This window comes from Monodelphis domestica, chromosome 1, assembly GCF_027887165.1.
Source record: "Monodelphis domestica isolate mMonDom1 chromosome 1, mMonDom1.pri, whole genome shotgun sequence".
In the NCBI taxonomy this organism is placed as follows: Eukaryota; Metazoa; Chordata; class Mammalia; order Didelphimorphia; family Didelphidae; genus Monodelphis; species Monodelphis domestica.
In genome coordinates this window covers 390,483,386-390,500,982 of record NC_077227.1, presented here as the reverse complement: position 1 = coordinate 390,500,982, position 17,597 = coordinate 390,483,386, and the positions used below count along the sequence as shown (strand labels likewise).

The 17,597-nt window shown below is 51.2% G+C and overlaps 1 protein-coding gene across 4 annotated transcripts; it reads right to left on the bottom strand.

Annotated features, from left to right (window-relative positions):
- Nucleotides 1–327: 327 nt before the first annotated feature.
- On the bottom strand, nt 328–16,744 carry N4BP3 (NEDD4 binding protein 3). Of its 4 annotated transcripts, XM_007474159.3 has the most exons (6): nt 11,343–11,594; nt 10,537–10,777; nt 4,129–4,520; nt 3,347–3,889; nt 2,972–3,214; nt 328–1,392 (listed from the first exon to the last, which is right to left on the bottom strand). In XM_007474159.3, the coding sequence occupies exons 3-6, from the start codon at nt 4,489–4,491 to the stop codon at nt 847–849; spliced, it is 1,695 nt and encodes a 564-aa protein (XP_007474221.1). In that variant the 5' UTR covers nt 4,492–4,520; nt 10,537–10,777; nt 11,343–11,594; the 3' UTR covers nt 328–846. The 4 variants fall into 4 exon arrangements, with proteins under 4 accessions (XP_007474221.1, XP_056667680.1, XP_056667679.1 ...); XM_056811702.1 differs by lacking the exons at nt 10,537–10,777; nt 11,343–11,594 and adding an exon at nt 15,746–16,744; XM_056811701.1 differs by lacking the exon at nt 11,343–11,594 and having other exon boundaries at nt 10,537–11,006.
- Between the last annotated feature and the right edge of the window lie 853 nt (nt 16,745–17,597).

Sequence of the window (17,597 nt, the reverse complement as noted above, 5' to 3'; positions counted from 1 at the left end):
GGGTTGTTGTTGTTTTTTGACCTGAATGGAAGTGGAATTATGAAAAGAGAGGCTTTTACTCCTCATCTAGACCAGAACGATGGGAGAATCAATTCAAAGAAACCCAGAAGCCCCCCAAGGCCTGGGGGAAGTGCCTTCCCTCCTCCATTTCAGTGGAGTTCGAGACTAAGCCTTGCTAGGGAAGGGATCTAAGGCAGGGCTGAATTTTCTATTTCCCCTCACCTGGGTAAAGTCTTCACAAGGTTCTCCTTCACCCCTCCCCAAACACACTCCTCCTGGACCCCATTTCACAGAAACAGGCCTCAACAAAGCACCCAGAGTCTCCCCTTAAAAAAACAAACCATGGCTTTATTCTTTGAAGGACAGGCACCTGTGTCCAAGCCCCCTCACTCTGGCCCCTGGGGAGCCAAGGAAGACATAGCACAGGGCTGGTGACCTCCAAGCAACTCCTCCTGTACTAGCCATATTCCCCACCAAGCTCTTTATCATCATGGGGCTCCACTCTAACCCTCCCAGCCTCTTCAGTGGGCCTGGGGTGCAGATCACATCGCCAATGGGGGGTGATTAGGCCTGGTCTAGCCAGGAAGCACTTGGACGTAGGAGAAAAGGGCAGAAAAGGCCCCCCAAGCTTTTGCTTCCAAGAACCACCATGTGGGCAGTGCCCACGCCGGAAGCCCTCCTCCTGGCCTGGCCTAGCCCTGCATGGGGCTATCTATCCGGTCCTTCCTCGGGTCCTGGGACCTTGCAGAGGAGTGGGGGGAGAGAGAAGGGGGCACCCCTCCACCTCTTTCCAAGGACTCTGCCTGTGAGGTCCTGCGGCAGCCACCTGCTCAGCTCCAGCCTCCCTCAGATCTTGGAAGACTCAAGCCTCGGGCTCCAGGGCGCCTGCGGGGCCCGAAGCTCCCGCAGCTCCCGCAGCTCCTGCTCCAGAGTCTGATTGCGGTGGTACATCTCCATGTAGCTCACCTGGATTTCCCGCTGGTAGCGCAGGACCCTGTTCTTCTCCTCCTGCCACGTCCTCCTCTCCTGCTCAAAGAGCAAGGCCTGTTCCCTGCCCTGCTGGCGCTCCCGTTGCAGCTCGGTCCACAGCCGCTCTGCCCCGCCACCGCCCACCTCCCCCCGAAGTCCCTGGCTCTTGGAATCATCTGTTTCACAGCCCCCAGCGGGGAGCTCCACCGGAGTGGGGCCATCCTGGGGGCCATCCTGGGCCATCTGCTGGCAGAGGGTGTCCCGGAGCCGGGCCAGCTCACTGTCCTTGGCCTCAGCCTGGGCCCGGCTGCTTCGGAGTTTTGTCTTCAGGCTGAAGATCTCAGCTAGCTTTTGGGCCAGCTCTGCTTGGGCCTCCCTCAATTGCTGCTTCAGGAGAGAGATTTCCGAAGTCTTCTGACCCGCCTAAGAGAAAGAGGGAGGCGTTAGAGAAGATGGAGTCAGAGCGGAAGGGAGGGAAGGAGGAATGAAGAGAAGAGGAAGAGGGGGACTTTTGAGACTTCTTGCTGACTTGGAAGCTGGAGGGGCCTTCCTTCCTGGGCCTCAGTTTCTTCATCTGTAAAACTGAGATAACTATAGAGTTCTGTGTAGATAATGATTTGTAAACTCTAGAGTGCCTTACAAATGTGAGCTGTTCTTTGTGGAGGCTCCACCTTTTGTAGGTGAGTTTTCACATTTAGGAGCTTCTCCTGCCCTTGCCCCTCCTTCCCACATCTAAAGCCTTCCTCCTCATCTGATACTTAGGGTGAAAAAGCAGCAGTTTATGGGATCTAGATTTGAAAGGAACCATAACAATCATTTAGAACAGGGTTTTCCCCAATCCATTTTTTTTTTAAACCAAGGTAGAAGAGAAGTAAGGGCTAGGCAATAGGGGTCAAGTGACTTGTCCAGGGTCACACAGCTGGGAAGTGTCTGAGGCCAGATTTGAACCCAGGACCTCCTGTCTCCAGGCCTGGCGCTCTGTCCACTGAGCCACCCAGCTGCCTCTTCCAATCTTTTGCAGGCACCATGCCCAGTAGCTTTCAGTTAATCTTCCTGTACCCCTTAGTGAATAGAAAAGGCAACAAATTCTAGTGTTTCTCATGCATATGTACATAAGAAATAAAGTATATTCATTTCAATGGTTAACACAGTTATTTACCAAGTATTTTCCATGCCCACTTGACAAGTTTCTTGAGCCATCTTAGGGTGTATATATATATATATATATATATATATATATATATATATATACATACACACACACATAGAGACCCAAATTGGGAACTCCTGGTCTAGTTCAGTCTGTTTATTTTATAAAGGAAGAAACTGAGACCAGGCAAGATGTGACTTGGCAAAGGTCACACAGCTCAAAGACTCAAATTCGGAGCTGAAAGAAATCTTAATACCACATTACCAATTTAGGAGAACAGCAAGGTGGCACAGAGCTCTAGGCCAGGAGTCAGGAGGACCTGAGTTTATGTGGCCTCAGATACTTACTCGATATGTGCCCCTAAGCAAGCCATTTTACCCTTTTGGCCTCAGTTTCTCCCTCTGTCAAAGGAGCTAGAGAAGGAAATGGCAACTTACCCCAGAATTTTTGCCAAGAAAATCCCAAGTGGGGAGGGGAAGAACATGAATTATGTAACCATGGGAAAATATTCTAAATTAATTAAATAAAAATTTTCAATTAAAACAAAGAAAACCCCAAGTGGGGTCACAAAAAGTCAGGCACAACTGAACACCAATGATAAAGGTCAGGATCACAGATTTAGGCTGGATGAGATTTCTTAGACTGCCTAGTCCAGCCCCCTCACTTTCTAGATGAGGAAAGTGATGCTCCAGAAGGGCAAGTGATTGATCCAGAGGGACACAGGTGGCAGATAGACGTGCACCCAGGTCTGCTGATCACAGAGTATTCTTGCCTCCAAGTAAAGCTGGGCCTTCTTACAGAGGCTGCCCCTGCCTCTGGGTCACAGCCTCCTGGCTGCCAGCTCCCCCTCACCTCCCACTTGGCCTCCTCCTCCAGACTGGGGCTGGTGCGCTCCGGGGAGTGTGCTGCCTCTTTGGCCAGGCCCCGACAGGCGCTGAGCTCCTTCCGCAGCCTCCGCTGCTCCTGCTGGGCTATGAAAAGCTGGAGCTGGAGGCTTCTTTCGTTCCGTTCGGCCTTCTGGGCTACCTCCTGCAGCTTCTCGTCATAGAGACGCTTTAGCTCGGCCAGCCACAGCTGCTGCCGGTCCTCCAGCTCCTGCGGGAGAAAGCAGGGCATCAGGAGAGAGGCCCACTTCCCTCCGTGGACATCCCCACAGAACAGGGCGAGGGAGGCGGGGGAGGAGGCCAGGCAGGGAGGGGGGCAGAGAAGAGAAGGGGGAGCCCTCACCTGTGCGAACGGACTGAGGCCATCGTCGCCGCTGAGGCCTCCCTTCAGCTCCGACAGTCCCCCGAGCCCGGGCTGGCCCTGCCTCAGCGCCACCGAGTCCTGGGCCAGCTGGGCAGTGTAAGTGAAGTCGTAGGGCGGTGGGGGCTCGGGAAGGCAGCTCAGAGTTGCCAACGGCCCCATCTCGCTGGCACTCATCAAGGCCTGCTCTTTGGGGCTTCGGGCAGCTCTGTCCAGAGAACCCCCAAGATGGTTGACGTGTCCCACAGAGGCACTGAAGGGGCCTGGGCCCCCACTGCCCCCGCTGGAGGAATCGGACAGGCCGGGGTCTGGGCCGCCTTCGTCCAGGCTAAGCGCATGCAGCAGCTGGGCCCGAGCGCGGCTGGCCTGGGGCCCGGGGCTCAGGGGCGGGTTGCACACGAGTGTATGGAGGCTCCCGTTGCTCTTCCACAACTTCTGGCCCTTGTGGGCTGCCAGGCTCTGCATGGACAGGAAGCTCTTCCCGGTCCCTGCCGCTGGCTTGAAGACCGAGGGGCGGATGCGGCACTGGGTGGGAGAAAGGCAAGGCGAAGGGTATGTGAGGCTGCTCGGGAGGCCTCTGCCCATTCCCAGAGGCGCCCCCACCCAGCTGCTTACAGGAGATCCTCCCAGGCAGAGTCTCCTGTTCTCTGTCTCAGCAGCACAACCTGGCCTCCCGTCCCTGTGGGTGAAATTCTCTCAGCTGCGCAAACAGGGAAGAAGCCCCCCTCTTCCCGCTCTCCCCCAGACTCAGAGGGCTCCCTCACCTTGTCAAAGCGGCCCCGCTCGGGCAGGGAAGTCTTGGTGAAGTCGCCCCCCCGAGGGTGCTCCCGGTAGTAGAGGCCGGAGTAGTTGCTGTGGCGGTCCTCGTCCTGCCGGTGAGACCCCCCCGACGGCCAGCGTTTGGTGGCTTTGGAGTCCTTCTTGGCCAGGTGAAGGTAGCTGAGGAGCTCTCGCTGGCTCAGGCCCTTCCGGAGGAGCCCGTCGGGCTGGCGTGAGCTTCGGGCGCTCCCCAGGGCAGCCCGCAGCTCCTCGGGGGAGAAGTCCTGCCTCTCCAGCAGGCTGCCCACGCTGCCCATGATGTGGAGGGCCGTGTCACTGGTGCGGGGAGGCCGCTGGGCTGTTGCCATGAACTTCAGCAGGACTGAAAGGGCCGGCTCTGGAGAAGACCAAAGGCAGGCTCAGGGGCAGGCTCACCCCCTTCCAAGGCCTACCTCTTTGCTCTAAGAACCAGGGCACCCCTTTGCCATTCTCTGTCCCATGCCCAAGAAGCCCTGGCCTAACCCAACCCAGGATGCCACCCGTGCAGAGAGCAGCTCCTCCATCCAGCTGCTTAAGGTGCTCCGGCCCATTCTCCCCTTCCCATACACTCCCTAATGGCAGGCAAGCAAAGTCTCAAGCCTCGGAGATCCCAATCCTGCCCCAGCCACCAAATAGTAGGTGGTAAGGAGGAGCTGGCCTTTGACCATGTCTGTTCATTCCCTATGGCCAGGGTGGCGTCGCCAGCAGGAGTCCTCCCTCCCTGGGTTCCTCCTCTAACCTGGCTCTGCTCGGCAGGGCTCAAGGAAGGATGAACAGGGCCATATGGGTCCTGAGAAAGTGTAGGCGCGGGCCTGTCACCCCCACACAGGAAAAGTCAAATTTCACAGTGGGGTGTGGACAGGGGGAGCCCAGACCTGTCCTTTGCACAACTGCCCCATGTTCTCTTCTCCTTCTGGGACCCAGCTGCACCTGGCAGAAGGGCTTGGTGGGGGCAGAGGGGAGGAAGAACGGAGTACGGAGAAAGAGATGCAATCCAATACATAGCCAGTCAAAGCCTTCCCTCTCCCTGGAGGAGGGCCCCAAGGGAAGCACAGGGAAGGGGGTAGGGCCCTGGGTCCCACAGCTGGAGACACACAAACAGGAAGGGCCTGGAGGGAGGAAGGATGGAGCTGGACAATGGGGAATAGCATCCGGAGCAGGTGTGTATGGGTTGTGGGGGGCAGGCACGGAAGGGCTGCTTACTTACTCATGCCACCCTCACAATTGCACACAGAGCCCAAAGCGGCTCAGTCCCTCCACCCCTAGGGTTCCACTCACTCAGGGGCAGGAGGGGATGCACCTGAGAGATTATCCCCTAGATGAGCTTCCTGATCCCCCCCTTCTTCCCCTCCCCCAAACAATGCCAGCTTCCCCACCCCAGGCTCCATTCTGAACCATTTCCAGCTTTTGTGTTTTTGAAAGACAAAGTATGTTCCTAGAGATAGATCTACACAGAGTTCCCGCCCCTAAGTCCAGGATGGTGAAAGCCTAATGGGTACAAAGTTTGGGGAAAGATTCCTGTTTGCTTTTCCTCCCACCCCTTCCCCCCATTTTTTCAGTGTTCTATTTAAAAAAACAACAACACAATAATTTTGGTAGGGGTGGAGTTAAGGAAGCAAGTTTCCCCACCAATCTTCTCCCTTTCTTCCCAGGCTTTCAGGCCTCTCAGTGTGGGTGGAATCGTTGGAAGCCCTGATTGGTGGGAGTCAGGGGTACTGGTGTATGAAGGAGAGTTCGTCCTGCAAATAGCATAAGGACCCAGGAGTCCTACCCCTACTTTGGGCCATAGCAACCAGAGCTGGAAGGGACCTTGGACTTACTTCAACCCTCCAGTTCTAAAGATAAGGAACCAGAAGCCCAGAGAGAGAAAGTAGCGCCCAGGCTCTGTCTCCAAATCAGTGCTTTCCTCCAACTTCTTTTTCATTCATTTCCAGAAGCATTTAGTAGGGGGCTGCTGTTGTTAGCCACTGTGATCTCTTCAGAGCACACTCGGTGTCGGAAGCACACACATGTACACACATGCATCCACCCGGGCCGGCCCCACCTCCGAGGCCATGATGACCCGGGCATCATTCACCCAGCCACCCTCGGGCACATTCCTGCCCCTGCCTGTGCAACCCCCAGCCACTAAGGGTGTTGGGGGCGGGAAGGAAGCTTGAGCGGGAGAGCAGAAATGAAGGGAGGGGCAGAGAGGGTGAGGCAGAGCCTGGGGAAGCCCCAAAGTGACTCTATTCAAAGGCATGCCAGGAGCCCCGACTCTTTCATTTCCGTTCTCCACTGTATTCACACAAGACTAGGCCTTTGTTTCCCTTCTAGCAATCACAGGATCATAGCACATTGGTTCATAGGTGTAAGGCTAGAAAAGACTGTAGCAGCCACTGAGTCCAACCTTCTCATTTTACAGGTAAATCGCGGCATGTAAAAGTCAAGTGACTTGGCCAGGATGGCTCAGCTAGTCAAAGTCCAAGACAGGATTTGAACTCCTATCTTCCTGTCTCCAAGTCCAGGGCCCTCTCATCCAGAGCTGGACAATACCCAGACACAGGACACAGGGAAGGAGGCCAGTTTGTCATCCCCTGGATCCCTGGCTGGCAGGAAGGACCAGACTCCTTCCAAAGAGCATTCTTTGTTCTGGCATCCAAGTAACAGAGAGAGACCATGTGCTGATTTGTTCTCACTCTTTGTCCAGTCACCAGTTTCCTAGGGAGAGATCTACTTGGAGAGCGAAGGGGCAGGGGACACGGAACCCTGACAACCCACACTGTATTCTCTGGGTCTGGGTCTCAATCCAGAAGTCTCAGTGCTTAGAAATGAGAGGCAGAACAGAGGCACCACAAGGCAAGACAAGTATCCTGAGAACACACACACACACACACACACACACACACACACACACACACACACACACACGCGCGCACACACACACACACACACACACACACACGCACCGACACAGACAGACAGGCATAGACAGACGCACAAAGCCAGGTCAGGGAAGAAAGCAGAGCAGTCTGACATCAGGTTGGGGTCTGCTATACTATACTCCCCACTGGATAGCCAGTGCCTACTTCCCAGTTAAGAAAGCTAAAAAGGGACCTCACGGGCCATCCATTCTCTTTCCCTTGCTTTAGAGATAAGAAAAATGAAACCGAGAGATGTTAAGTGACTTACTCAGGGTCAGACAGGTAGTCAGTAAGTGGCAGAACTGGATTTAGACTCAGGTCATCTGAATTCAAATCCAGTCCCCATTCCAATACACCTGGAATTCGGTAAAGATTTGGTGATCTGAACTGGCCTGGGCTGGCTAGAGAGGGAAGGAGCCAGTCTTAGGCCCATTCTCTAGTCTCAGTCCTCTCCTAGGGCCCCCCAGTAGGCCTGCCCCTAGGGAGTGGTCCAAGTTCTGGGGCTGGCCCTGGGGCAGAGAAAACTCTGAGGAATGCAGGGCTCTCAGGGGGGCCAGTTTAATCTCTTAATTTAAAAGAATTCCAGCCCCTCAGCCCTTCCCCCAAGCCTTCAGTTGCTTTTTTGAGGTCCACCTTTCACCCTCCAAACTTCCCCCCCTCCACACACATTCCAGGTTGTTGCCTAGAGGCACCAGAGCTAAGAACACAGGGTAGGGCAGGAAGGGGAGCGATCTGGGATTAGCCACCCAGAGGGGCAGGGAGAAAAGAAGGGAAGAATAGTTTCCTGACCAGCTCCTGGGATTAGGATGAGTGAGCTGGAGCCCCGGAGGTGAATCAGGGCCTCCTCACCATCCCCACAGACAGCCAGATGGGGCTTCCTTGGGTTGGGAAAATCCGATCTGTCCCCTCTAAATTCAGCTATTCAGTCCCTGAATATCCAGGCCAAATCTCTCCTGGTCCTCACTTGCCTCCTCTGCACAAGGAAGGGGCTAGATTTAATAGTCTCCAAGATTCCCTCTGGCTCTGACATGCTATAATTGTATGTAGTCAGTATAGGACAGGTCCTGCCAGAGAGGCAGGCTCAGAATTCCTGAGCCCCACAGGGACCCCCTCCTAGCCAATGTGGGCACCCTTCTGTGGACTGAGAGACCAAAGCCGACCGCCGAACTCACTGCCTGGGGGAATGGGTCTCCACTTCAGCCCCTAGATTCCCAAGGGCCCCCCACACTGAAGACTAGCCCAATCTAGGTCTTGGCCATCAGAGACCATTCAGTTAGTCTTCCTACCCACCCCCAACTCCTTGTTAGGCCTTACTTGGCAGCAAGACCAACTAGGGCTAGGGGGATTGGATAAGAGGGGGCCAACCCTGCAAGTACAGAAGGCCTGAGGTCTTAGCCAGGGAGGGGCCTTACCACCTGCTAGAGGGATTCTTTTTCCAAAGAGAGCTCTGGCCTGAGGGGAAGAGGGTGCCACTAAGACCAGAAACTGGAAATGTAACTCTCCAGAGGAATGGGTCTGGACAGGGGCCCAGGATGTCCCTGTGGCTCCAGATATGAGGCTGGGGCTGGGGAGGGGATAGGGCCCCTTCAAAAGGCACGGATCCCAACAGCCAGCTGCCCGAGCTCCCTCACACTAAGCCCCCACCAGAGACTTGGAAGCTGAAGCCAGGACTGGAGGGGATGGGAGGTTCCCCAAGGTCAGGATGGGCTCAAAGAGAGAGGGAAGACACCCCAGTATTCTGGGGGCCGGACACCCTTTGGATGCAGATAGTGTGAGCATTGCCTCCCTGCTGGTCTCTTTGGAGAAGACTGGGAGGGGGGCTGATTAAATATCAAGGTCCCTACCAGTCTGACTCTGTGGATCACAAGTAATCTAGGCAGAGATTCCATGGTCAGGGCTGGGTATAGACATCTGCCTTTTGTGCCTTTTAGGTACCCAGCCAAAGCCCTCTGAGCCCATATACATCTGCACTTAATCCATTGCTCAACCAGGGAAGGCAGAGTGCCCCACAAGGGAGATAGGAAAATGCCCTGAGGGGAATTTGAATCCCCAGAATCTCTAGCTACAGAATATGTATGAGGTCCCATCATTCTAATTTCATCTTCCATCTGTCCCATTACCCAGGGCCTTAATTTTCCCCATCTGGGCAATGGGGTCAATAGGGTTTCCTGGGCTCTTGTAGTGGACAGAGACCATGTCCCACCCTGACCCAGAAGCACAAATGCCTTCCTCATAGGCCAGAGACAAAAGCTTCAGCTCTGAAATCTTGGGCTCCTGCAGGGAGGGGAGAATAGCCTTTGGATTTATGTATACATATATACACACACATATATATGCATATAACTCTCTGGGAGAATGAGTGTGTATGTGTGTGTGTATATATACATGAATGCCAGTGTGTGTGTGTGTGTGTGTGTGTGTGTGTGTGTGTGTGTGTACGTGTGTGTGCCACACCAGCCTCCACTCCCCTTCTCGGACAGCCTGAAGGAAGGGGTGGCTCAGCAGGCAAGTCCAGTCTCCAGCAGGTAACCCAGCCAAACGGCCAGCCCCAAGAGGCAGGGGAGGGAACTGTCCCCACCCATGTCTGCGCCGTCTAGGAGGCGCCCAGCCCAGGACAAGCTCACAAACCTTCCCACACTGGGAGTCACAGCTCCAGGCAGATTCTGGCCAATGTGCCAGGCCACCTGTCCCAGCCCACCCAACCTTGGATTCCAGCCCTCCCCTGGATCTCGGTGAAGGTGACCCACCTAGCTCTAAGTCTAGGTCACCTAGAACTCAATGGGGCTCTCAGCAACTATGGCTGGGGTGGGGGGCGTTCTTCCCTCCCACTCAGCCTGGGGGCTGGCAGGCGGGGGCATGGGGAAGGAAGGCAAGGTCAGGCGGGGCTCCCCTCAAGGCTGTCTCCTAGGATGCAAATAGATTTGACCAAGGGTAGGGCAGATTCCTGGAGCAGCTGCTCTCTCCGCACAGACCTGGGATACACACTCAGTTCTTCTCAGCCCCTCCCACCTTCCAAGGTCTCCGGGGCTGAGCCGGGGCCGGGGTTGGGAAGGGGAGGCAGGGGCGCTGGCCTCAGAGTCCCAAGGTTGGCCAGACAGATGGAGCATTATCTTGCCGGAGCCCAAGACCCAGTGCAGCGGAGCTGCAAGGAGAACCCCCAAAGAGCCCGGCAACCCAGAATCCCAAACCTCCTTCCGCAGCACCCCGCTGGTGTCAAGGGACAGAGCCGCTGAAAACCCTCAATAAGCAAGAATCCTGGAAGGGCATTCGGAGATGACTTGAACCTAGCCCTCATCTTCTCCTCTAACCCCATTTTGCAAATGGGGAAACTGAGACCCCCAAGGGGAGTGGGTGATATGCCCAAGGTCACACAGCGAGCTCTTCCTTGGGGGTCCCGGGGACCGGGAGGGCTGCACACGGACCCCTTGGGCCCTTGGCCAAGAGGTCAGAGGAGCAGCCAGGCACACTCACCATGTTGGCGCCGGCGCTAGTTCCCTGCCAGTCCTCCTAGTCCTAGATCTGGCACCGGGCTTCGGGGTCCCAGCTCCCCGACGGCGCAGCAACCTCTTCCCTCTTCAAGATTCGAACCCTCTTTCCTCCAAGCTCCCGGCTTCGGAAGGCACTAAAAGCCCAGCCACCCGTTCTGCCGCAGGGACACAGAGAAAACGCGGTCCGGTTCAGGAACTGGAGCTCTCCATTCGAATAGTTCGCTCTGCTCCCAGAGACAGAAGGAAAACCCGGCCTGACTTAATACCAAAATTTGAGACCTGGACCGGTCCCAGGAGAAGCAGCCTGCCAGCCTTCCCGGGAAAGGCAGAAGGAGAAAGCGAGGTCCGGTAGCAGCCCCGCCCTCCCGGGCCGGAAGCTGTGGGCCAGGGTATCCCCCACCTCCCACTCTCCGGGCATGGGCAGATTCCTAGAACTGTCTCTCCAACCCCCTCCACCCCCCTTGCCCAGAACACTCTAATCCAAAGCGCTGCACCTCCTGCTGCCCCTATGGCGCGCCCTAGGCACACCCCTCCTTCTGACCCAGCTGCAGGAGGTGGGTGGGACAGAGCCCTGCTGGCGAGCTGGGAATTTCTGAGTTGTATGCCTGGCTCCTGGCAGAACCGGCTATTAAAAGTCAAGTCCGTCTTTATTATTTCTTCTGCCCTCTCCCACCTAGGAATAGTGCAGAGACAACAACGAGCATTTCATTTCCTTTGAGATCTTGAAAAAGCTCTACCGGCACTCACTCAAAAACTACCCAAAGCACACACAACCGTACATACACTTACGTGAATAGGTATGCACGGATGTCTGCCTGCATGTATGTATCTGAAATTGGCATCTGCTTTGTTGGAGGGAAGTCGGAACTTTTTGAGCATTTGCCTGTCCTGGACCGGTGACATTCCCGAGACAGGGAACTCCGCCCTCGAGCAAAGTCCTCTCCCCAGGTTGGCAGCCCCCCTTCTGAAACTCCCCATCTCAGAGAAAGTCCAAGGCATAATAAGGCTGAATAATGACTTGTCTAAGACCACACACGCAGTTAGAGAAGGAATTTGAGCTCATCTTCCTAACTGTGAAGTTGGCCACTAATCTAACACCAAAATATTCTACGATTCTGTATATATACCCATATAATAATAATTTACATTGTATTAGAGTTTTACTGGTTACAAGTGCATTGTTAGGTAACTAGTACCTATATATATATATATATATATATATATATTTTTTTTTTTTGGTAATCCTTATCTTTCAGCGTAGAATCAATATTGTATATTGGTTCCAAGGCAGAAGAACGGTAAGGGCTAGGGAATGAGGGTTAAGTGACTTGCCCAGGGTCACATAACTAGGAAGTATCAAATTTGAACCCTGGATCCCCCATCTTGATTGATGTGGTTCTCAATCCATTATTCTTAAATGTCCCTTAGTACCAATATTTTCCTCACCATTCTAGAAGTGGAAAACAACAACTGAGACTCAGAGAGGTCGATTTGCCTATACATATGATGAGCCAGTGTCAGAACTGGGACTCCAAAGCCAGTTCTCTGAGGCCAATGAATACTTCCTAAGTCTAAAGCCAGTGAATACTTTCCCAGATATATACACTTATACATAGAGTCAGGAAACTAGGTGGTATAATGGATAGGACACAAGTTCTCAAGTTTCAAGAAGACTGGAATTAGAATTTGTTCTCAGACAAGTATTTGCTAGAGATAGAATATTACATGTGTGAAGAATTGCAAGGAGACCAGTTCAACTTGTCTGTAGAATACTTGGAAGTAAATAAGAATTAAGAAGATTGTAAGGTTAAGAAAGGGCAGGTTATAGAGGGCTTTAACAGCCAAACAAGATTTTGTATTTGATTCTGGGGGTAATAGGGAGCTATGGGAAATTTTATGGAGGAGGGAATTGGCATTATCAGATCTGCATCATTATCAGATTACTTTCAAAACTGAGAGGAAGATGGAATAATGTGGGAAGAGACTTGAGGCTGGAAGACCACCCATGTGACTGTTGCAGTAATCCAAGTGATATGAACCTGTACCAAGCTGGTGATGGGAGAGGATGGGATCAGAGACGTTATGAAGATAGAGATGAAAATGCTAGGGAAAAGAATATCTAGACGACTCAGTGGATAGAGAGCCAGGTCTGGAGATAGGAAGTTCTGGGTTCAAATGTGACATCAGACACCTCCTAACTGTGACTCTGGACAAGTCACTTAACCCCAATTGCCTAGTCCTTTCCCCTCTTCTGTCTTGGAACCAATGCTTGGAACTAATTCTAGGACAGAAGGTGAGGGTTTATAAAAAGAAAAAGAAAATACGAAGGAAGTTCAGAAGAGAGGCAGAGGGGAGGTTGGGGAAGGAGGATATTTAATTCAGTATTGGATATGTTGAGTTTGAGATGTCTCTGAGATACCCACTTTGAGGTCAATAGATAGTTAATGATAGGAAGCTGGAAATCAAGATAGTGGTTAGGGCTGGATAAGGAGACCTGAGAATCATCTCCAGAGAGACAATAATTGAATCCATGGGAACTGATGAGGTCCTCAAGGAAGGCAGTACAGAGGGAAAAGAGAAGATGGTCAAAGACAGTACACCTCCAGTAAGCCACTGTGACTTGGATGAAAAGCCAGCAAAAAAGACTGAGAAAGAGAAATGGGACAGGTAGGAGAACCAGAAGTGAGAAGTCAAGAAAACCTAGAAAGAAGAGAGTATCTGGAAAAGAGTAGTTGACAATTTGAGTCTGCAGAGAAGTCAAGAAGGACAAAAAGTGAGTAAAGAATATTAGATCTGGCAATTAGGGGATCACTGGTAAGTTTGGAGAAAGCAGTTTTGGTTGGATAATGAAGTCAGAAGGCAGATTTCAGGGGGCTGTCAAGTGAAAGATTAGAAAGTAGAGGCACCAAAATATGATCTCCTTTGATCCTCATAACAATCCTCCTCAAGTGAAATGGGAAGATAACCCCATCTACCTCAAAAGGTTGAAGAAACTGAGGCAAACCAAGGTTAAGTGATTTGTCCAGGGTGACACCACTGAGCATCAGAGACCAAATGTGAACTCCAGTCTTCTTGACGACAGACCAAGCCATCCTCCGACTTTATCACCTGTCTACCATTAGTTTTGTTTGTTTGTTTGTTTTTTAGGATGGAAGAGAAAGGAGCACATTTGTCAGCTGCAGAGAAACAATCAGACTGAGAATTCAAAGATTAGTGAGAGAGCAAGTGAACAATTTCTTGGAGAAGACCAGATAAAATAGGATATGGTAAGGTGGCTTAGTGAATAGAGAACCAAGCCTAGAGACAGGAGGTCCTGGATTCAAATATGACCTCAGATATTTCTTAGCTCTGTGACTGGCAAATCACTTTACCCCCACTGCCTATCTTTTACCATTCTTCTGCCTTACAAACAGTACATAGTATTGATTCTAAGACAGAAGATAAGGGATTAAAAAAAAAAAAGAATGTATGTAGAAGTATTTACCTTGGCATGGAAAAGGGCCACCTCTTCATGTGAGACGGGAAAGAAGAAATAATAGACAAAGATAATTGAGTGATGTGATAGGAGGAGGAGGGAAGAGAAGGAGCTTTCAGCAAACAATTTCAATTTTTTTAAGTGAAGTATGAGGCACAGTCTTCAACTCAGATGATGGTAGGAGGAAGACTTGGGAAGGGATGAAAGGTCCCCATGGTAAAGGGAAGACAGAATTGATTAGAGAGGTATAAAAGAATTGCTTTGCCACGATGTGGACCCAGGTGAGATTATGTAATATAAATTTATAGTATTCCCAGCCGGCATTGTTTCATTCTTTTCTCCAGTTTTGTTTAGCAACACATGAACAGGAATGAAGGCAGGTTGTGGTTAGAGTTGCCCTAGGTCCAGGCTTGGCAAGGTATGACTCATGAAAGGATAAAGGGGCAAGTGTAGAAGATGGGGACGGAAGGAGAATATAGCTAGTGCAGAAGTAATGGCCTGGGAAGAACCTGAAGGGTAAAGGTTTGGGGGTCACAGCCACAATGAAGAATAGGGTTAGGGGTTATAAGACATAGGAAAAATGGAATAACAAAAAATATGATCAGTCCAATATACCATGGGGAGCAAGAGACAGCTATATGTCAGAGATGGGCATCTTGGCATCTTGGCGTGGCTGCAGCTATTGTCCGGGTTTGGCATGAGAGTCCTTGATACAATACTGGGAGAAGCTTAGTAGTGTAGTTCAGGTGAGGTGTCTTCCCTGAGCTCTCTTAGGGTTTAGCCATCTGAGCTTGACCTTAAAAGTTGAAAACATTCCAAGTAGAATGAGCACTATGAGCAAGGGATAGACACAAGAAAGGAAGGAGAAGCCTATTCAGATAAAGTCAGAACTAGGACTTTGACCCTGGTCCTGACTCCCAATCGTGGCATGATTTCCACCCTCTTCAGGGAGAGATCCAGCCATTCACCTCGCCCCAGACGGCCACCTCGCAGGGTCCCATGTTGGTCACTCCCCTCTCCCAGGATTGTAATAATTGATGCTACCTGGCCCCAAGTACCTGTGCTGTACAGGAAGCACAGAAAAAGCATTTCCCACCTCTAAAGTAAACTATTTGAGGGAAAGGATTGTGCCTCATATATCTTTCTTGAGCTGACCTCAAACATAGAGTAAACATGAAGCAAATGTTTGTCAATGATTGACAAGAGTTGATAGGCTTCCTGTCAAACAAATCATCCACCCCCCACCCCCCCACCCCCACTGCACTGTAATGTCAGCAGGTGGAAGGACTACAGCTCAGAGTGAGGGGCTGCACAGATCCTTGTTGCCCATCATTCTAATTAGAACCTTGGAGTGGACTGAACTCCTCCATACTAGGCATGTCCCAAGCACCATGGCTAGCAAACTCCTGCTTCTGGGGACTCCCCTTTCCCCTGTCCCTGTGATTCAGAACCACCCTCTGCCCAGGAGAAAAACTTCCTCTGTCCCCCCTCCCCAAGCCTGTTTCTTCCCTGCCCCACCCTTCCCCTGAGACCTCTGGAACCTTCCTTGCTGTTCATAAACTTGCAGACGCCTTTGTTTTCTTCTTCACACATTTGAAAGCACATCTTTCCCCTGAAGATGTCACCTCTCTTGTCTTCCTCTTCAAGGCAATCAAGGCCATTAGGTTTTGGAATACCCTTTCAGACCTTCTTTCTGCCCCCATCACTCAACAATCACCTCTCCTCACTGGATAGTTCTCTCCAGTTTGTTCAGATCCTTGTTGCTGTCCTGTAGGGATCTCTGGGTCAATCTGCTTCTCCTCATTAAGTTCATCTTCTGGTCAGACATAGTGGCCAGGCCTGGAGTCAGGAAGACCTCAGTTTAAATTTGGTCTCAGACACTTACTAGCTGTGTGACCCTGGACAAGTCACTTAATCCTGTTTGCTTCCTCATCTATAAAATGAACTGGAGAAAGGAATAGCAAATCATTCCAGTATCTTTGCCAAGAAAACCCCGAAAAGGGATCACAAAGAGTTGGACACAATAGAAAAATGACTGAACCAACTGTTCTAATTTCAGTCTCCTTTTCTACCCTAACCATCTCCCCCCTTGACCTTTCAGCCCCATAACATCCTCAACTCCTTTAATCTTTGTGTCCAGTCTACTGTAACTATACACAGAAATACTCATATCTTAGACATATTCTTCTGCTTGCCTCACTCTCAGTCTTCCCCTTCAACCAAAGTTGCCCATTCCAAATTACAGGTTCTGTGCTCAGATGGTGAGTAATAAATTTGGCTGGGGTGCTTGGGCATGTAGGGTAAATGAAAGGGAGTAGTGGAAAATAAGACTGGAGGCAACTAGATGGAACAGTAGCTAGAAAGCTAGGCCTGGAATTGGGAGGACCTGGGTTCATATCTGGCTTCAGATACTTCCTAGCTATGTGTAACCCGGGAAAAATCATTTAACCTCAATCACCTTACCATTGTCCTTTTGTCTGTCTTACAAGAGATAAAGTTAAAGAAAAAAGGGTTATAGGAATGTGATTCCCAAGGATCTGTGCTTCATTCTACTTCACCAATGAACATTTTTATCCATGTTTTATCAATGACTTGAATGAAGGAATAGATGGTGTCTTTGATAAGGCAGAACAATTCTGTTGTAGTTGTTCAGTTGCTGGAGTTTTTTGGGCAGAGATGCTTGAATGGCTTGCCATTTCCTTTTCCAGATCATTTGACAGCCAAAAGAAAAAAAATAAAGAAAATAAAGAAAAAAGAAAGGAAAGGAGAGGAAAAAGAAAGAAAGAAAGAAAGAGAGAGAGAGAGAGAGAGAGAGAGGGAGAGAGAGAGAGAGGGAGGGAGGGAGGGAGGAAGGAAGGAAGGAAGGAAGGAAGGAAGGAAGGAAGGAAGGAAGGAAGGAAGGAAGGAAGGAAGGAAGGAAGGAAGGAGGGAGGGAGGGAGGGAGGGAGGGAGGGAGGAAGGAAGGAAGGAAGGAAGGAAGGAAGGAAGGAAGGAAGGAAGGAAGGAAGGAAGGAAGGAAGGAAGGAAGGAAGGAAGGAAGGAAGGAAGGAAGGAAGGAAGGAAGGAAGGAAGGAAGGAAGGAAGGAAGGAAGGAAGGAAGGAAGGAAGGAAGGAAGGAAGGAAGGAAAAACTAGAAAGGTAAAATGTTTCCCAATCTTGGGAAGGTCTTGTATGTCAGGCTATGGACTTTGGATTTGATCCTACAGACAATGAAAGAATTCAGGAGGAGGTGAAAGGGGAGTGCACAGAGGAATGACAAGAGCCTGTAGCATCCCAAGCATATTCACATCTATGAAATATAGATGACTGTATTACTACTGTGTCTCCAAGCATGAGGCTTTACCGATAAGCTTTGTGAAGGTAACCTTGACCTGATCACGAGACTTATTGCCCAACACAAGTCCATTAACATGTTCGGAGACTTGCCCGGGAAAGTGTGGTTATGTCCTACACGCCCAAAAGGTGTTCCCTCCACCTTGCCACCCAATCTTAATTGTCTATACTTTGTGATGTGGTTACTACGTCCTTGGGAGTACCGCCCAAGCAGGACATGAATAAATTCAGAGGCA